The sequence below is a fragment of the Pinus tabuliformis genome, chromosome 1_2, assembly GCF_031772625.1.
Source record: "Pinus tabuliformis cultivar Carrire ecotype Pingquan chromosome 1_2, CPIR1, whole genome shotgun sequence".
In the NCBI taxonomy this organism is placed as follows: domain Eukaryota; kingdom Viridiplantae; phylum Streptophyta; class Pinopsida; order Pinales; family Pinaceae; genus Pinus; species Pinus tabuliformis.
This window is the reverse complement of record NC_142298.1, coordinates 1,296,696,109-1,296,710,612: the sequence shown is the minus strand read 5'-3', so window position 1 is coordinate 1,296,710,612 and position 14,504 is coordinate 1,296,696,109. Positions and strand designations below refer to the sequence as shown.

At 39.4% G+C, this 14,504-nt stretch overlaps 2 protein-coding genes across 3 annotated transcripts; both read left to right on the top strand.

The window, feature by feature from the left end:
- Window positions 1-9,966: 9,966 nt before the first annotated feature.
- LOC149210980 (disease resistance protein RUN1-like) lies at window positions 9,967-13,343 on the top strand. Of its 2 annotated transcripts, none has more exons than XM_089394504.1 (4): window positions 9,967-10,534; window positions 10,656-11,602; window positions 11,860-12,068; window positions 12,300-13,343. In XM_089394504.1, the coding sequence occupies exons 1-4, from the start codon at window positions 10,528-10,530 to the stop codon at window positions 12,355-12,357; spliced, it is 1,221 nt and encodes a 406-aa protein (XP_089250630.1). In that variant the 5' UTR covers window positions 9,967-10,527; the 3' UTR covers window positions 12,358-13,343. The 2 variants fall into 2 exon arrangements, 1 of the variants encoding a protein (XP_089250630.1); XR_016252324.1 differs by having other exon boundaries at window positions 9,968-10,534; window positions 11,856-12,068; window positions 12,300-13,339.
- LOC149210981 (putative 2' cyclic ADP-D-ribose synthase BdTIR) lies at window positions 10,063-10,467 on the top strand. The gene has a single exon (XM_089399158.1). The coding sequence runs from the start codon at window positions 10,063-10,065 to the stop codon at window positions 10,465-10,467; it is 405 nt and encodes a 134-aa protein (XP_089255284.1).
- Window positions 13,344-14,504: the final 1,161 nt, after the last annotated feature.

Sequence of the window (14,504 nt, the reverse complement as noted above, 5' to 3'; positions counted from 1 at the left end):
GAAATGACTTGTGATTAAGGGGAAATCTGAGGCAGGAAATCCACAAAATCCAAAAACTAGAAACAGTTTGAGGAGATAGCAATTTCAATATATAAAAAATAATAAACCAAATAGGATAGAACAAACCCTAACCCTTTGTGATCTCATTTGCATGTTTTTTAATCATAGAACAAACCCTAACCAATATAATTATGTTTTCTTTATCAAGGTAGAACAATATTTCTATTAACGGAACATAACATAGTAAATGATAAATCTTAAATACTAAAATAATAACAACATATTATATTGAAAATAGATAACTTAACCACCACATATTAAGCTTCTTCCATAAAAGAGTTAAAGTTCTTGAAATAAGTCATATCTAATCCATATAAATATGGACGTTAATAGGGCTATATCGCAAATTTAACAACATCCAATGTCCATGGTCACTACATATTGTGTACAGAATCCTCCTGCACCATTACTTAGCATATGCTTTCTCTATATCAACATTTAGACAAAAACACAACACGTATTTGCCATATACTATAAAGCTGAACAGGCTGCAGAACAAAATGCAGATCCTCCACTGCTGCAGCTTGTTTTATTTATATCAACCTTCCTCTGCATACATCGATCATGGAAACTCATATCGGTAATGTTAAGGTCAAAAAACAAGATCCTCAGAGGATATGCAACTTTTACTAATATTGTCCATCATTGCAAATTGCATGTAAAACAGACCAAGTACATTACTAAGATTGTACATCTTTTTTTCTGGTAATACAGACAAGGGCATTGCTAACACTGTACATTCTTTTCTGGTAATACAGGCGAAAGCATAGCTAATGCTCTATACAGACGAAGACATAGCTAATATTGTACATCCTTTTCTAGTAATACAGATGAAGGCATTGCTGACACTGTACATCCCACCGAAATTACTAATACTGGTTAGTTTGAAAATGCGAAGGCAACACAAGCACAATAAATAGTCCAAAAATACATTATTCCAACATTCAAACATACACACTAAACAACACTACTCAATATCCTGGGCTAAGATGGATTTATGCTGGCTTAGCTACTTGCACATAACAACCAACTAGTTCTCATAATACTAATTTTCTTGTCCTTTCTATTGATATACTTATAGAAATGATGCTACTTTCAATAAAGAGCTTTAAAGACAACATCAAGTAAATTGTCTCTCTCACTCGTGTGAAATCATGGGTCTTTGTAAGATTTCCCATACTAACAGAACTGATTTTTTCAATATCCTGCTTCCGTCTTCAAGGTTGCTCTTTATCCAACTCTACAAAAATGAAAGTTGGGTCTCCTCATCTACCACAACAAGCCTTTAAAAGTTAAAATCACAGTTCAATATATTAGTGAAAACTCAAACATTATGACCAAGAAATGAACAAAAATGAAAGTTGGGTCTCCTCATCTACCACAACAAGCCTTTAAAAGTTAAAATCACAGTTCAATATATTAGTGAAAACTCAAACATTATGATCGAGCAATGAACACTTGTTACTATAATAATGAACTGCATGCCTATAAGATTACATGAATGAATGCAACAGTTGTTGTGACTCAATATATTAGTGAAAACTCAAACATTATGGCCAAGCAATGAACACTTCTTACTATAATAATGAACTGCATGCCTATAAGATTACATGAATGAATGCAACAACTATTGTGACTCAATCAATTTCTGTAAAAACCCATCTCGAATATAGATTGAAGTCTAGAGAATAGATCTAAGTTTGTAAGAACCTATCAATCTCAAGCTTTTAATCACTCCTGTACAATATAAACATGGGAAGAAAAGATAGAGACTTACCATATGACAAGATAGAAATGAACTCAAATAAAGTCCTATGATTTGGTTATTGGTGATGAAATTTGTATTGATCTCTCTTTTGTATTCTCCATAAAAACCTGTTAAGTTATGGTATGTTCTATGCTTATAACAGTTTACTTCTTTTTCTTATTATATTCCACCGATTAGCAATCACATGTACATAAAGTAAAGTGCAGATAGAACATTAAACGATCGACAGAAAACAAGCCAAGACAAGAGACACAAGATGTGGCGGCTAGCCAGGGACAAACCCCACAATGTGTGGGGAAACCCTTTGATCAAATCTTCTTTTATCTTCAATAATTCAGCAGAGAGAAATAGTACAATAAAGCTGATTCATATCAGCAGTAGCAAACCCTAGATCAATAGCATCAGCATTAGCGGCTTCATTATCAAACTAGGGCAGACCATATCTCACAAACCGACCGTCGGATTGACTTCATTCCACCACCAAAAGTTTCGGCTTCCAGAGGAGGTTCAGATGAACCTACAGCGCAGTTCAGATGAGGAGATCTTCTAGGCCACGCAAGTCAATCTTTACTTCTGCAGTTGCAGCTTCAGTTTCAACAGTTTCCAGCTTCAAACTAGGGCAGTCGATATCTTGCAAACCGTTCGTCGGATTGACTTCATTCCACCACCAAAAGTTGCGGCTTTCAAAGGAGGTTCAGATGAACCTACATTGCAGTTCCAAAGAGGAGATCTTCTAGGCCACGCAAGTCAATCTTTACTTCTGCAGTTGCAGCTTCAAATTCGACAGCTTCCGGCTTCACATGTGTGAGAGAGAGAGACCCATTTCAGCACAGTAGAGAAGAGACTCATATCTGCGCAGTAGAGAGAGAGAGAGATGTGATGAGATGAGTGAGTCCAAATGAGGAAAATTCCTCTTATATTTATACACAACGTTGGTGGGTGAATAGATGCGACTGTTGGGCTTCTGCGCCTACATGAGTTGTAGGTCGGCTTGATAATAATTCCATAATCAAAATAAATTCATATCTCCATGAATACTTATCGGAATTGGATGATCTTTATATCAATCCTACACCTCTCGACGAGAGGAATCTAATAAAAATATTATTAGCCATGAATAAGATGACCCACATGAAGTTTTGCCCTGGTTGCCAATTTTAACACTCCCTCTCAACCATGGAGAACTTCATCTGCGATCTGTCTATCGGTCGTTACTATTCATCCATCAAATGCACTGCCTTGTACAGCCTGACCCTTGCCCTGCTCTGCTCTATTTTGCCTATTCTGCTTTGTCTTGTTCTGCCCTGCACTGATCTGTATTGTTTTGTTCTGTTCTGCTCTGCTCTTGCATTGTTCTGTTCTACTCTGCGTTTGTCCGAATTATGAAGAAGAAGAAATGAACGAGGATGTATCATACTGACTCAAAGTCAGTCTCAGAGTATGTACCACTGGTCCCAGACCAGTCTCAACCAACCCAAAGTCAGCGTCATAGTGAGTACAACTCCAATGGTCCCAGACCAATATCATCCTCCACTGACTCAAAGTCAGTCTTAGAGTATGTACCACTGATCCCAGACTAGTCTCAACCGACCCGAAGTCAGCGTCATAGTATGGTACAACTCCTACCACTGGTCCCAGACCAGTATCATTGATCCCAGATCAATGGAGGTCATCCTAGCGTAGGGAGTACGGTAGTTACAACGATGCGTCCATCGGTACTACTATGGTCCCTAACTTCGTTTCCCTGCTCATTGATAAGATGAGAGGTACTTCCCATGAGTCCCAGATTGCATGGGTAGGATGCCTCGACAGGAGAACTAATCAATCCTGTCCTCACAGGAGAACACATCAATCCTGCTATAATTGCCATGGAGAACACATCAATCCAGGCCTCACAGGAGAACACATCAATCCTGCTACAATTGCCATGGAGAACACATCAATCCAGGCTGCCATGGAGAACACATCAATCCAGGCCCCACAGGAGAACTAATCATCCTGCTACACAGGAGAGCGAATCATCCTGTTCCACAAGAGAGCGAATCATCTTGTCCCACAAGAGAGAGAATCATCTTGTTCCAGTGTGCACCACCAGGGGAGGGTGAGTCACCCTGTGGCCATATGTTGCTCCAGTAGGAACCGCAAGCCCTCAGAGCTCCTAGAGCTCAATGTATGCAACATGCAGGACCCTTGTACAAGGGTTTCTTTCCGACTCCAAGTCGTTTGGGAAAATCACATATTAGATCTTTCCTCGGGGCTTTGACAAGGTGTATCAACCTGTACATCATCTTAATGTGATGGAGCTTCCTTGCTCATCGACTTACCATATCCCAGATGATGTCTATCTGCTGGAGCAATTGACGAATACGGGATTCCTCAATAATCGAATCCCACCTCTGGTTGTTAGAGAGAATCACAGTGGTATCCAATGTAAATCCAAACAGCTCACTGAAGAGCTTTCGCAACCAGACTTCCTCGCACGAGGTTATGCTAGCAACAATATATCCTGCTTCGGCGGTGCTCAAAGCCACCGACTTCTGCTTCCTGCTCATCTAGGATATCGAAGCAAATCCCAAGGTGAAACAGTACCCGAAAGTGCTCTTACGGTCCACCACACTGCCTGCCCAATCAACATCAGTATATCCAAGTAGTCTCACATCTCCGGCAGTGTATCTTAATCCATGAGAGATTGTGTCCTGAAGACATCTCAGAAGATTCCTGGCATCAATCCAGTGAGGCTCAACCAAATATGAGCTCACAATGCTAACTGTAAAACATATGTTCGGACGGAGGTTCACCAAGAACATCAATGCGAACGAGTTTTTGAAACTCAGAGGCATTTCCCAAGTCTGGTCCGACATCACTACCTTATAATTTCTAAAAGTTAAGATTCTCGAGGTAGTCACAGGCTTGCAGTCCGTCATACCGAATCTTTCCAATATCTTTACCACATATTTTCCTTGAGATAGGAAAATTTCCCTTGGCTTCTGCCACACTTCAAGTCCTTGGTCCTTCATTTCAAATTCAGAAGCCATCTCCCTCTTACATTTGTGAATGAGAGGGTCTGCACCTGTTAGAAAGAGGTCATCCACATACAACACCAGTATGAGAGGCTTGTCATCTTCAACCTTAAAGTAAAGGTTAGGATCGGCTTCACTCCTAGTGAATCCCAGCTTCATCAAGTAGCTATTGATCCTCTCATACCATGCTCGGGGAGCTTGCTTCAGCCCATAGAGAGCTTTCTTCAACCTGCATACATGAGATTTTCGATCATAAATCTCAAATCCTTCGGGTTACTCCACGTAGACCTCTTCTTTGATTGAGCCATGCAAGAACGCAGTCTTGACATCCATCTGATGTAGGTTCCATCCTCGTGAAGCGGCAAGGGCTATGATCGAGCGGATGGTCGTATATCAGGCAACAGGTGCAAATATCTCATCATAGTCTATACCTTCCTTTTCTCGAGCAACAAAACGAGCCTTATACTTTTCCGTGCTCCCATCTGCTGCATGCTTTATCTTGTAAAGCCATTTGGAAGTAACAACAGTCTTGTCCTGGGGTCTGGGAACTACTTCCCAAACATCATTCTTTATGATAGACTCATATTCTTCGGTCATAGCATCCTTCCATACTTGATGCTTGACGGCATCTGAGAATGACGAAGGCTCATTTTGTATGATCGTGCTCATGATGGTCAGGTATCCTTGATACCTATTAGGTTTCTTACATTCACGAAAGGTTCCTCGGGGTGCAGCATGTCCTTCAGCATCATCAAGTAACCCCTTAAGCCATGAAGGCCTCTTCCTAGAAGAGGAAGGCTCATATGCAGGAGGATCAATCGGATCCATGGGTTCTTCTACATCAGGCATTGATTCATCATCCTTTTCTTTCGGTTCCCTGGTGTCGGCTTCTTGAGAGCTCCTCAAAGTCGGAATATTGATCACCTTGCTGAGAGCCATATCTTCGTCAAAGGTGACATCATGACTAATTATGATTTCCCTTTGACCGGCTACATAGATTCTATAGCCTTTAGTATTTTCACCATAGCCCACGAAAATTCCCTTCTTTCCAGATGCTCCCAATTTATTTCTTTTCTCTTTCGGCACATGAAAGTATACAGGGCTTCCAAAAATTTTAAAATGAGAAACATCAGGTTTCTCACTGGTGAATTTTTCTTCAGGAGTCTTGGAACCCAATGCTTGATGAGGGCATCGATTTTGTACATATACGGCAGTGATTGTAGTTTTAGCCCATAGAAACTTTGGAAGTCTTTGATCATGTAGCATGGCCCGGACAGCTTCCATCATCATGTCGTTCTTCCTTCCCACCACACCATTCTGCTCAGGAGTATGTGGTGTAGTAGTCTCCCTCTTAATGCCAACCTCAGGTATGCCTGAGTAAACCAATTGTAATATATCAGAGGTCTTTCTTTGGCTTGAGGGGAATGGTCCCCTTTTGAGCTTTCCTTCGGCACATCCTGGACATACACCTTCTTTCTCTGCTTAGAATTTGTCTTACACCGAGTATAGCTTTATAATGAAGGGGGGAAAACCTCTAATGCCAAAGTTCGGACTGAAGAGATGTGTCATAAGACATGACACCTAGCAGACTTCCATCGACCTGATATAATGAATCAACACTAAACCCAAGAGTAAAGGCATCTTTAACATTATTTTTCCATATGCGTACCTTACCATCGCTGAAGGTTACCTTGTAGCCTTTGTCTTCCATTGCCGAGATGGATACCAGGTTCTTTTTGAGATCAGGTACATATAATACATCTTGTAAGTGAATCGTATTACCTTGATTCAGTTTAAGAGAAACATTGCCTACACCTTTCACTGGGTATTTCATGTCATCTCCAAGGACAATTTCTAGGTTAGTTTCTTTCTCTACCAGATTATAGAGTACTTCTTTGTAACCAGTGAAGTGTCTTGAGGCACCACTATCAATGAGCCAAATTCCCATTGAGTCCGAAGGAGCGGAGGTAGATAGAGCAGCTGGTAGATAATATTCAGCCTACTTATCGTCAACAGTGTTAGATTCATACCTGGGATTTCTAGCCTTCTTGAATGGTTGCCCTCTTCCTTGATTTCCCGCATTCCTTTTTCCTTTGTTGTTGAATTTTCCATTCCTTCGATTACCATGAAAGGGATTTTGATCATCGTCACGGTGAGAGTCCTTTCTATCAGGGCATTCCCTTGCATAGTGACCCGCTTTATTGCAAATGAAACATCGTCCTTTTCTTCCACCCTTAAATCCAGCCTTTCTTTTCGATTTAGACCTAGAATTATTTCTTTTCTTAGCATGAGAAGAAAAAGCAGCAGGAGGACCTTTAGGCAAGGGCATTTCTTGCTCTTCTACCCTTGTTTGTTCTTGAATGCATCTAGCCATTAATTCCTCGAAACTAGGAATTACATTATTGTTCAGAAGAGTAGTCTTGAACACATACCATTCAGATGGTAATCCTCCGAGAGTTGTGAGTGCCATTTCTTTGTCAGTAATGGTTTCCCCAATAGATAGGAGATCGTTCTTGATCTCGGTGATTCTTAAGAAGTATGCTTGCATACTTTCATCTTTACCCTTCTTGATTTCCCTCAACTTATTTCTAAGAAACAAAACTTGATTTGCATCATTAACTTTATATAAACTCACCAGTCTGTCGTAGATTTCCTTGGAGGTGTCTAGATCAGAGATGTAGGCCACCAAGCGCTTGTCGATAGAGTCCCGGATGATCTTCTTTGTTTTGACTTCTCCATTTTTCCATTTGTTCCAGGCAGCAGCAGATGCATTTGATGAAGGCTCAACAATATTGCCTCTTACATGGTCCAGCACTCCTTGATCTTCAAGGGTTAGATCGATAGACATCTTCCATCCGTGATAGTCAGCTTTCTCACGGAGCTTGTCTTTAGCAGGAAAGAGTGTTGAGGACCCCATAGTTCTTTTAGGATAGCCTTGCCAATCTTCTCTTCAATGATTGCTCTTGCTCTTGCTCGGGCTTTGTCTTCACCTCAGCTCTGATACCATGTTAAGTTATGGTATGTTCTATGCTTATAACAGTTTACTTATTTTTCTTATTATATTCCACCGATTAGCAATCACATGTACATAAAGTAAAGTGCAGATAGAACATTAAACGATCGACAGAAAACAAGCCAAGACAAGAGACACAAGATGTGGCGGCTAGCCAGGGACAAACCCCACAATGTGTGGGGAAACCCTTTGATCAAATCTTCTTTTATCTTCAATAATTCAACAGTGAGAAATAGTACAATAAATCAGATTCATATCAGCAGTAGCAAACCCTAGATCAGTAGCATCAGCATTAGCGGCTTCATTATCAAACTAGGGTAGACCATATCTCACAAACCGATTGTCGGATTAACTTCATTCCACCACCAAAAGTTTCAGCTTCTAGAGGAGGTTCAGATGAACCTACAGCGCAGTTCAGATGAGGAGATCTTCTAGGCCATGCAAGTCAATCTTTACTTCTGCAGTTGCAGCTTCAGTTTCAGCAGTTTCCGGCTTCAAACTAGGGCAGTCGATATCTTGCAAACCGTTCGTCGGATTGACTTCATTCCACCACCAAAAGTTGCGGCTTTCAAAGGAGGTTCAGATGAACCTACAGCGCAGTTCCAAAGAGGAGATCTTCTAGGCCACGCAAGTCAATCTTTACTTCTGCAATTGCAGTTTCAAATTCAACAGCTTCCGGCTTCACATGTGTGAGAGAGAGAGACCCATTTCAGCGCAGTAGAGAAGAGACTCATATCTGCGCAGTAGAGAGAGAGAGATGTGATGAGATGAGTGAGTCCAAATGAGGAAAAGTCCTCTTATATTTATACACAACGTTGGTGGGTGAATAGATGCGACTGTTGGGCTTCTGAGCCTACATGAGTTGTAGGTCGGCTTGATAATAATTCCATAATCAAAAGAAATTCATATCTCCATGAATACTTATCGGAATTGGATGATCTTTATATCAATCCTACACCTCTCGACGAGAGGAATCTAATAAAAATATTATTAGCCATGAATAAGATGACCCACATGAAATTTTGCCCTAGTTGCCAATTTTAACAAAACCTTCCAAACCAGCCTTGAGAAGATGGTTTCCATCATCCATGTTTTTCATGACACCACACATGGAAGAGATCTAACATTTTCTAAAAAAAAGTCTTCCATACACTACTTGAAGAATTCAAGGGCCATTCTATTTTCCACCTATTTTTCTATACGAAAATCACTTTACACTTGAAAAAGGAAATTCCATCAATGAATATTTAATACATTCACCACCAACCCTAAACAACATAAGAGACAATACATTTCAATATTCCTCCATACTCTATGCCTTATGGCGTTTCCTTTGTAACATTAGGTGCAAATGCTAGTTTAGCATCTACTGAAATTCTACAATTAAAATGTTCTACTAATCATTGAATAAATTAAATTGTTAGCCGATCTTTTTTATTTCATCAGTGATGGCGCGATTTCATCTTTACCTTTGAAAATATCGTTAACCTAACCTAGGAACCGAAATTTGATTGGAAACGTAAAGCATTTTAATGCTGCAACATTGATGGTACTTCCACTGTGATTGACGATGGCATTGTTGCTTGGGGATGGGTTGCATGAATTTTCTCAAGGCTAGCAAATGCAAAAATAAATGCATTTGTTTGAATAATAAAAATATATATTTAACTTTTTGAATTTATTTTCAAAGAAAAGTTTACTAAAATCATTACTATAATCTAAACCTACTTTTACATATTTTATATTATGAAAAAACTAATACTTTCCGGTAACCATCATTGAAACTTCAACCAAGACATTACGTACGTTCCTCATCTTATACAGTATTAAACTTTATAAAAATAGGTGAAAGGGAGTCTCTCTGATATAAGATAAGAACTATTTCCAAGAGAATATCGTGTCCACCCACTGAGGAGAGTAGGAAATACCACCACAAACAAGAATTTTAAATTAAAAACGGTGGACCACCAATGATTCATCCGACCCATTCGCATCATATTGACAATCACTACGGTCAAACATGTTCCTGTCACAATTATTTTGATGTGCCTTGAGTGTCATAGCGTCATAGGCCTCTTACTGGATTTTCTCATCTTCATCTTCCTGCTCTGCTTGAGGCTGCCTTCCTAAACATATCTATTTATCTCTGTGAGGCCGGTGTTTTCTTACTTTCAGAGCCCATGCCATCAGAGAAGGCAAGGATGGAGCAAGTAGCAGTGCCAGCAACATACCAGGTATTCATAAACCACAGGGGACCAGACACCAAGAACAAACTTGCCAGCCTCATCTATCATCGTCTCATAAGCTGTGGGTTGCGTGTCTTTCTTGGAAAGGAAGAACTTTGCACAGGAGATACTGTGTGCCCTGCAATCCGAAAAGCCATTCGCAGTTCCTCTGTCCACATTTGCATTTTTTCTGACCGTTATGCTGAATCACGACCGTGCTTGGCTGAACTTTGTTGGATTTTGAACTCATCTCATGAGCGGGCCATAATACCTGTGTTCTATGAGGTTGAGCCTCACGATTTCGGAACATTGATCGGGGACCCTATGCCGTCGCCTTCCAAGAACACCAACGCAAAGGCAAAGTCGCCGTGGAAGTCATGAACAAATGGAAGGAAGCACTCAAAAAAACCGCAGATATTTCTGGTCTTGTCTTCAAAACTAATGAAAGGCGAGTACACTTCTTCTTTTTCTTTTTCCCCTTGTTTTTTTGTTCCTACATTTGGTATTTCTTTAAATCACCCGTTCGCTTTCCTTATTCTAACAATTCCTACAACAAATCTTTATGTCAGCGAGCATGGGGTGTTTTCTGGAACAAATTGTCGTTGGACTAGACCAATCCTTGCAGGATTTCCAGAATGAAATTGAGGTGAACCAAAGAGCCACAAAGGTTGTAGCCATTGTGGGAATAGGAGGAATAGGAAAGTCAACTTTGGCTAAACTCCTTTTCAACTTGGGACGCTCTGATTTTCACAGATCTTCTTATCTGTCCAACGTCAGAGAAAAAAACGATCTACCTTCTCTGCGTCGGCAGCTCTTTTGTGATCTGCTGGGTGTTGATATGCACATCGTCGACACTGACTTCGGTAGGAGTATTGCACGAAATAGTCTCGGAGGGTTAAAAGTCCTGATTGTTCTGGATGATGTGGATGATGGAAGGAAAATAAAAAGTCTGCTACATTTGGATGGTGTGGGATATGGTAGTTTGATCTTGATTACATCTCGTGACAAGGATATACTCAACGGCTCTACTGCAAAGCCTTTGTTGTATGAAGTAAAGCCAATGAAGAGAATGTTTGCCCGAGAGCTATTCTGCCGTCATGCATTCCATCAATCAAAAGCATTTGAAGGATATGACGATTTGGTGGAGCAGTTGTTGGAAATTTGTGGGGGATTGCCTTTATGCTTAAAAGTTCTGGGCGAACAGTTTGCTGGCAAGCTCGACAAGGCTTACTGGAAACGCCAGTTGGGAAAGTACTCCCAAGGACTTCCAATGCCAGAAACAGACGATGTATTAAACATACTAAAATGGAGTTACAATGCTATGAAGATGGAGGAAAAGATGATGTTTTTGGACATCGGCTGTTTCTTGGTGGGAGAGGACAGTGAACTAGCTGTTCGAGTATTAGAAGGATTAGGGTTTTTTAACGATGTTCGCGACTGTCTTACAAGTCTCTGTCAGAAATGCCTTGTGGATGTTGATAATGATAAAATCCACAGCTCTATTGATGGCAATGTTGTATGTGGCTTTCCATTTTATCTTTTTTATTCAGAAGAAAAAAACAACTAGCTTTTATAAAGAAAAATTAAAGTTAACCCTAAAACAATTTTATCAATTCAAAATTCAAAACAAGTTGATTTTATTTTTGAAAAAAATACCACTGATTGAAAAAATGATTTATTGCTCCTCAAGTATGCATTTGGAGAGATCATTTTCACTTTCATTGCAGCCCTATTCTTGGACTAACCGTTTATTTCCCTTGTTTAAATAGACAGGCTTCAATTACAGGAACATGTATGATAGTACTCTCTTCCGCCTACGGCCTACGGTTCCACCGTGCGACAGAATTTCATGGAAGAACAAAAATTATTATGGAAAACCAAGTTCGGGATCTGCTAAGATACATTGTCAGTGAAGAGTCTTCCCCAGTGCAAAAGCCACTGCGTCTTAATTGCTCAACTGATATCGCAAAAATGTTTTACAGGTATGTTTATCTAATGCTGTGTTAGTATTTAAAAGCGATTTTCAGTTTCATTATAAAATTTTCAATAAATTTGGGAAAGGGTTTTGTTTTGAAGGTAAATTCATTATTTCCCTGAAATTGATCTTTTACATTGACAACGGGTGTTCATTTTTGCGTATTGATAATCATTTACTTCTTCAGAAAGAATGCAGTCATTTAGAGACTTATTTCGTATGTAAATGTGTTTGCCAGGGCGGATCCGAGCCCTGTCGGGTCCGAGGGATTCGAATCCCTAAAGGACATTTTATGAATCATTTTAGAGAGAGGTGGTCATCCATAATCTTGATGGGACAAAGTGTAGACTCATATATATATATATACATATTATTAAAAAATAAATATTAATTCAGACGAATTAATTCAATATTATATTCTCCTTTTTCTTTATGTTAGACCAAAATTGGATGTCCAATCCGATCTCTGCTTCGCTAGGTCAGTTGAATAACAATGTTGCCTGTTGTTCAAGTTCTATTGGAGGGAAAACACTAGCAGATTTATAAGTAACAGAGTGAAATTGAAGGTGAGATCCTACCAAAGAGGATGCCTTGAAGAGTTCCATTTGGGATGTAGTTGTAAACCATCATCTGTTCTCTGTCGACAGAAAAACCAATGGGGTTCAACAGGTTGTTATGGCGAAGTCGAGACAGTAGCTCAACCTCTGTGGTGAATCGGGCTTCACATGAGCCCATCGACCGTTGTTGGTCCTTTTCGATAGCCACCATCGGCCATCGTCTAACATTGTTCTGTACAGTTGCAAATCCATTCCAGTGAGTCACAGAACCTCTTTCTCCACAAGAAAAATGTTTGAAGTTGAACTGGAATATAAAATGCTTAGATTAAAGTTCGTAATAACTCTCTTCAATTCAGCCACTGCAGGGATTGAAGCATAAAAATTGAAGAATAACTTATTTGTGATATGAGAAATGGGGAAGTTAGAGATGAAGATTTGGTTGAAAGATTTATGGGAGATTGAAGCATAAAAATTGAAGAATAACTTATTTGTGATATGAGAAATGGGGAAGTTAGAGATGAAGATTTGGTTGAAAGATTTATGGGAGATTTAAGAGACTATTAGAGTTCATTGAATTAAATAAATTACCTCGTTCATAAGAGATCATTTTTATTTAAATGTGTGACACAAGGGATGGTATAATTTGATAGATTTTTCATTAAGAGATTTCTAGATGCCTATGTTTCTTGTTTTACGTTTTTGTATTTATTTGTATGTATTTGATGCGACCTTTAAATGGGGTTTTGACTTATTTAGACTATCTATCTGGTAAAAGCATTGCTTTTCCCTCTGGTTTATAGCTTGTTTGCTGCTCATATACTTCTTTCATTCTTTCGTACTTGTGGTATATTGGCTTTCAGACACTTCTGCATAACTTTTGTTCCTCTACAGTCCTGTATGGTTTATGGAGAATCTCTCATAACAGTCTATTCAGATGTATTGGACATTCTATGATTATCTATCATAATACAATCAAGCTTTTTTCGTACTGAAAAAAAAGAAAGAAAAAGATATCGCAATGAGGAAGTATGATGTGATTTTTAAATGGTATCGTCATTAATGCCAATGTCCATTTTTGAAAGCTCTTAATATTTGTTTGGCGCCTGGAAGTTTCAATAAACAAAAAGCATTGGAAGGATGTCAAAAAACCCTAGAAGCCCCGCATTTAAGATTCTGAGGATGAGGATCAATACATTTGCTTGCAAGACCATCCTCATTGGATAGTCCTCGTCATTAGATGGTATTTGGAACGTCAAAAGGGTCCTCACAGTTTGGAAGATATGCTTAATCAAACATGAAGCCCCATTCTTGTGGTTGAAATCCCAAAAAGGAGATGAGGTGGCAATCTTGAATTGGATAGGACATTATTCAAGTCATGAAAGGATTTTTATTTGGAATTAATTCAAACAGGCAAAAAAAAACCCTTATGGAGGGATTCAAATTTTAAGCCAAGTCGGCGTACTTTTAACAAAGGGTTTTTGGCTTCAACAATTCAAATTTTAAATTCCGTTTCTTTCTCTCCATGAAGATGGCCTGCCCCACCAAATGCTCATTTCGGCCTCTATAAATATAGGAGCATTTATCCTCCAACAAAAATAAGATTTCGCTCATCTCTGAAGGGTGGGCGGCTTTTGTGGAGCATTGAACATCTTACAAAGGGGCTACTTTGAAAGGGCTTATGTGCTTACGGTTTATCTTTCTTATGATTTGGTAAGGGATTCGTTGGTTTTCAAATTCTTTTTGTAGGTGAGCATGTTTTGGATAGTTGGATGTAACCCTTGATTGCCCTAGTTGTTTCTGGGTCCTCATGACTTGTTAAAAATCTGTTGGAGCCACGGAAATTCCATCTCTGGAAGGTTCCTGTAAGTAATGGTTTACAATGTCAG

Coding starts and splice junctions, on each gene's coding strand:
- LOC149210981 (XM_089399158.1), top strand. CDS start 10,063: ATGGAGCAAGTAGCAGTGCCAGCAACATACCAGGTATTCATAAACCAC.
- LOC149210980 (XM_089394504.1), top strand. Junction 11,603..11,859: donor GCTCTATTGATGGCAATGTT/GTATGTGGCTTT, acceptor TTAAATAGACAG/GCTTCAATTACAGGAACATG. Junction 12,069..12,299: donor ATCGCAAAAATGTTTTACAG/GTATGTTTATCT, acceptor TGTGTTTGCCAG/GGCGGATCCGAGCCCTGTCG.